Below are 5,467 nucleotides of genomic sequence, written 5' to 3' on the forward strand. Positions count from 1 at the left end.
AGGACAAACCTGTGTGAAACATATATCATAGACAGTAATACAACACAAACAGTGACATACTAGGTTAATGTGACAATAACTGGTATCCAGGACAAACCTGTGTGAAACATATATCATAGACAGTAATACAACACAAACAGTGACATACTAGGTTAATGTGACAATAACTGGTATCCAGGACAAACCTGTGTGAAACATATATCATAGACATATTCAACACAAACAGTGACATACTAGGTTAATGTGACAATAACTGGTATCCAGCGACAAACCTGTGTGAAACATATATCATAGACATATTCAACACAAACAGTGACATACTAGGTTAATGTGACAATAACTGGTATCCAGGACAAACCTGTGTAAAACATATATCATAGACAGTAATACAACACAAACAGTGACATACTAGGATAATGTGACAATAACTGGTATCCAGGACAAAACTGTGTGAAACATATATCATAGACATATTCAACACAAACAGTGACATACTAGGTTAATGTGACAATAACTGGTATCAAGGACAAACCTGTGTGAAACATATATCATAGACAGTAATACAACACAAACAGTGACATACTAGGTTAATGTGACAATAACTGGTATCCAGGACAAACCTGTGTGAAACATATATCATAGACATATTCAACACAAACAGTGACATACTAGGTTAATGTGACAATAACTGGTATCCAGGACAAACCTGTGTGAAACATATATCATAGACATATTCTACACAAACAGTGACATACTAGGTTAATGTGACAATAACTGGTATCCAGGACAAACCTGTGTGAAACATATATCATAGACAGTAATACAACACAAACAGTGACATACTAGGTTAATGTGACAATAACTGGTATCAAGGACAAACCTGTGTGAAACATATATCATAGACATATTCAACACAAACAGTGACATACTAGGTTAATGTGACAATAACTGGTATCCAGGACAAACCTGTGTGAAACATATATCATAGACATATTCTACACAAACAGTGACATACTAGGTTAATGTGACAATAACTGGTATCCAGCGACAAACCTGTGTGAAACATATATCATAGACAGTAATACAACACTAACAGTGACATACTAGGTTAATGTGACAATAACTGGTATCCAGGACAAACCTGCGTGAAACATATATCATAGACAGTAATACAACACTAACAGTGACATACTAGGTTAATGTGATAATAACTGGTATCCAGGACAAACCTGTGTGAAGCATATATCATAGACATATACAACACAAACAGTGACATACTAGGTTAATGTGACAATAACTGGTATCCAGGACAAACCTGTGTGAAACATATATCATAGACATATTCAACACAAACAGTGACATACTAGGTTAATGTGACAATAACTGGTATCCAGCGACAAACCTGTGTGAAACATATATCATAGACATATTCAACACAAACAGTGACATACTAGGTTAATGTGACAATAACTGGTATCCAGGACAAACCTGTGTAAAACATATATCATAGACAGTAATACAACACTAACAGTGACATACTAGGTTAATGTGACAATAACTGGTATTCAGCGACAAACCTGTGTGAAACATATATCATAGACAGTAATACAACACTAACAGTGACATACTAGGTTAATGTGATAATAACTGGTATCCAGGACAAACCTGTGTGAAACATATATCATAGACATATACAACAAAACTAACTTTAAAAAAACCCAGACATGTCAGTTGGCAAGTTAGCCAAACCAAAGATTTCTCAATGAAGTTAAACTCATCCTTACCTGGGTAAACTAGTTATATCTAATTAATTGTAGCTATACTGAGATCAGAGCATTTTCTTTATTAAAAATAAAAAATAAATAATTTATCATATATGTACATTCAAATCTTTATAAACCAGGTAAATTTGCGGAAAAGTAATAAAAACAAATTGCGGAAACGTTTTACTTTACATTTTCGGAAACGTAGTATTGGGACTTTAGGGAAAAATTAGCGGAAATGCAATATGCCCCATTGAAGACATTCATTCATTCATATCTTTATTTCCTCTATTAAGAGATTCAATGAACAATCATATATGTAAACAGATCAAATTACAAAAGTTTTCAAAACATGATAATAACACAATATAATATGACAATATGTACAATAACAAAATAAAGTTCTGTGTTTATTTATATAACTGAAGAAAATTTTGACAAAAATTGCTCTCACTTACGACGGTTCGTGCACTGGCACATTAATGAATCGTTGTTCTCCTTAATCTACTATATGCAGCGACACAGTGTGCAACGTGCACATGACAAAGATTATAAAAACTGTCGGTGTCTATATTGATTGTTGTTATGTGCTTCCCCAAAAGAATGCAATATAACTCTTCATCGTCGTATGAATACAGTTCCACAAATAAATGCAATGGGAATTTTTCAATTATAAACTCCCACCACATATCTCTGATTAAATGAGTTCCGCTACAGCTACAACATGCATGTACATATATAGCTAAAAACTGAGTGTTACATAGTTCGCATGTACCTCCAGCGGTATTTGGAATGTCGGTTAGCAGTTTTGTAATATAATAGGAGTTTACGATATCTCTGGATGATTTAGAACTTTTCCAGAAGTCTGGAACTCTAACCGATAGGTGAATACTTCTAAAGCGAGAAAAGTTATTATCGTTATGTAAACGCCGAGTCCATTCGTCAGTTTGTACTTTGTCAACTGTATTTTGCACTATGGCTTTCCAAGATTGCTTCGTTGGAAAAACTCCCTCTCGCAAAAAGTCAAGCATATAAGAATGAAGGCTATATTTATACAAAATGTTCATAATATCAGGAATGAATCCATGATGATTGCGTTGATTAGTTAACCAAAAAAAACATAGCAAAGAAAGATATTATTTGCATGATTATTAGAGAAGGGTACGTTACATAAGCGATGCTGACAAGCGTGACATTTTGGCCGCATATTTTGATGAAATTTACTTTACTCTTTACTGTATGCATGTATGTATGTATGTATAATATTGAAGTGTTTGTTTTGGAGAATATATTTTTTTAATTTTTTTTCGGACTACTGATGTTTTTATGATTTGTAACAACTTGTTCTGTATATATTATCCGTAATCACTTTAATAAAATCAGCAGCGAAGAATAAAAAAAAAAAATAGTTGCTGTTTTTAGTATCATCAAACAACACTGTTAAGTTTTAAATCCTTTAAATATTCGTCCCATTTGATTGAAAGATTTTAAAACCCTAATTAGTGAAAAAATCAATAAAATCCGCCATAGGCAGTCTATTCCGTAATTAAAAACTATTGAATTGATTTATTTACCGTTATTGTTATTGACCACTGGTCAGGGTTGTTGTCAAGTTATAACTAGTCATAACAAGAAAACAAACAAAATCTAACCATAAAAGTAAAAATCTTAAAGAACATTCACAAAACCCTCATAGCTTTTGGACGTTGTTTATCTCACATTTAAAAAAAAAACAAAATGAACGGCGGAGAGTTAGATTTGATTAACAGGGATCCTAATGGAGTTAATTCTCATTTAGGGGTAAGTTTTATTTTGTCATTTTATATCTATAAAATACTGTAAAATGAAGAGTGGAATGTTACGTGAATCTGTCTACCGGGTAACTTTAAAACGGGAATGTAACATAGATGTCTATATTGGTCACTCTTAAAACAAACTGTAACTAAATACTAATAAAAAAAAATACAGAATATATACAGAAATAATAATTAAAAAATTTATAGTAGAATTTTTATTATACAAAATAAAGCACTTTTAGGAAAGACACTTTTGATATTTATTTTTCCTCAAATTGAATTAACTTTCGGCTAACTCATAAAACATTCTGAACGTGTATGTCCTAAGTCTGGAACCTAAAATTCAGTTGGTATCGATTAGTAATGTAAATTATATTTGTTTTTTAGTTTGTTGTACTGAAATCACGCCCGTTGATTCTCTCATTTAGATTATTTCAAATTTGGTATGTCTGGGCCTTTTATAGCTTGCTATGTGGTAAGGGTTTTGCTCATTGTTTTTAGTCAGAGCCGGGGTAAGGTGACCTACAGTTACTAACATACAAATCAATAGACCAAGTACTGTAGAAAGTGGATATAGCGCTAGTTGGGAATGTGCAATTCAAAACAAAAGCCGCTTAACTTGACCTTTGTAACCTTTAATTATATAAAAAGTATTCTGATTTAACATTTGATTTCTTATTTTTCTTTAAACTTACTTTTTCCATTATTCCAAATAAATATAGGAAACGTCCACTTATGCTTTGTTTTTCTTGTTACTAAGCGACAATTACACGTACATGGACTTAATATGTTAAATCGGAGTTCCATTTAAATAATTAATGAAAAGTCGGTTTATCATGTTTATAACAATAACTTATAATCCTGCCCTTATAATCGTACTTGATTATCATTTTCACTGGGTATTTGATATATTGTTCCCAATTGAAAATCGCATTTTAAAAATCAGTTTATGAAAACACGCATACTTAAAGAATTATTATGATTTTTTTTTCTTTACGTTTTTTCATAAAAAAAATATTTTCATTTAGATTTTTTTTAAATGTCCATCGATATTGAGTTTCAAAACTGCAGTTAAATATATTATTTTTTTTTCATTCCAGACTTTGCATTTCAATGACGTATTTGGAGAACCTGATGGGGTACACAGTATCGATTGCGTATGGAAAATATCAGCCAAATGTTTCGACTGCTGGAAGCTGCTTTGTTACAACATTATGACCATTTTCTATGGTATCTGTATTGCTGCTGAATGGGGATGTGAATTTGCTATTATCGCTTTCTACCATATCTGGATAATTTCTCCATGCATGAAAATCATCGAAATCAACTGTGGAATTTGCCAGAGAATCTATGCTTCAGTAATTAACTGTTGTGTTGTTCCATGTTGTGAGGCTTGTGGATCACTCTTCCATGCTTTCAAAAAATAAACGCAAGCATGAAAAACAATTGTACTACTGAATGCACTATTTATTCTACTGTGTTTAAAAAATGAACTGAGATTATCGTCAAAGTATCTGTGATAAAAGGAAGATGGTCTGTGATCAAACGATTTTTGGACATACATCTGTCCTCACAGATAGCTTACATAAACAATTAACCGTCCACAAGTCCATTGAGGGGATATATTTAATGTATATATAATAAAAAAATATATATGTTAAAAAGTTTGTTCTACTTTTTTTACTCAAGCTTGTCTCTCTTCACAACAACAATCAGCTGAAGAACATTATCATATGTTGCTGTTCCTTTAAGCAGACCCTTGTAGTTCCAATCTTGAAATCTTGTATCATAGATACGTACTGATACCAGTAAGCTCCTATTGTCATAACCATTGGCAGATCCAAGGGAGAAATGAGGTCGTGGTTTTCCAGTGATTAGATCCCCCTTTTTTATTGTGTGAACGTTTCA

The 5,467-nt window shown here is 32.2% G+C and overlaps 1 protein-coding gene across 1 annotated transcript; it reads left to right on the forward strand.

The window, feature by feature from the left end:
* Window positions 1-3,318: 3,318 nt before the first annotated feature.
* On the forward strand, window positions 3,319-5,226 carry LOC134726536 (caveolin-1-like). Its single transcript, XM_063590944.1, has 2 exons — window positions 3,319-3,563; window positions 4,660-5,226. The coding sequence occupies exons 1-2, from the start codon at window positions 3,501-3,503 to the stop codon at window positions 4,984-4,986; spliced, it is 390 nt and encodes a 129-aa protein (XP_063447014.1). The 5' UTR covers window positions 3,319-3,500; the 3' UTR covers window positions 4,987-5,226.
* The last annotated feature ends 241 nt before the right edge of the window (window positions 5,227-5,467 follow it).

The sequence above is a fragment of the Mytilus trossulus genome, chromosome 1 (assembly GCF_036588685.1).
Source record: "Mytilus trossulus isolate FHL-02 chromosome 1, PNRI_Mtr1.1.1.hap1, whole genome shotgun sequence".
NCBI lineage: Eukaryota > Metazoa > Mollusca > Bivalvia > Mytilida > Mytilidae > Mytilus > Mytilus trossulus.

Excerpts from the sequence above, each read along its gene's own strand:
- LOC134726536 (XM_063590944.1), top strand. The coding sequence starts at position 3,501 with ATGAACGGCGGAGAGTTAGATTTGATTAACAGGGATCCTAATGGAGTT. Across the intron at positions 3,564-4,659 it reads GAGTTAATTCTCATTTAGGG|ACTTTGCATTTCAATGACGT; the intron begins GTAAGTTTTATT and ends TTTTCATTCCAG.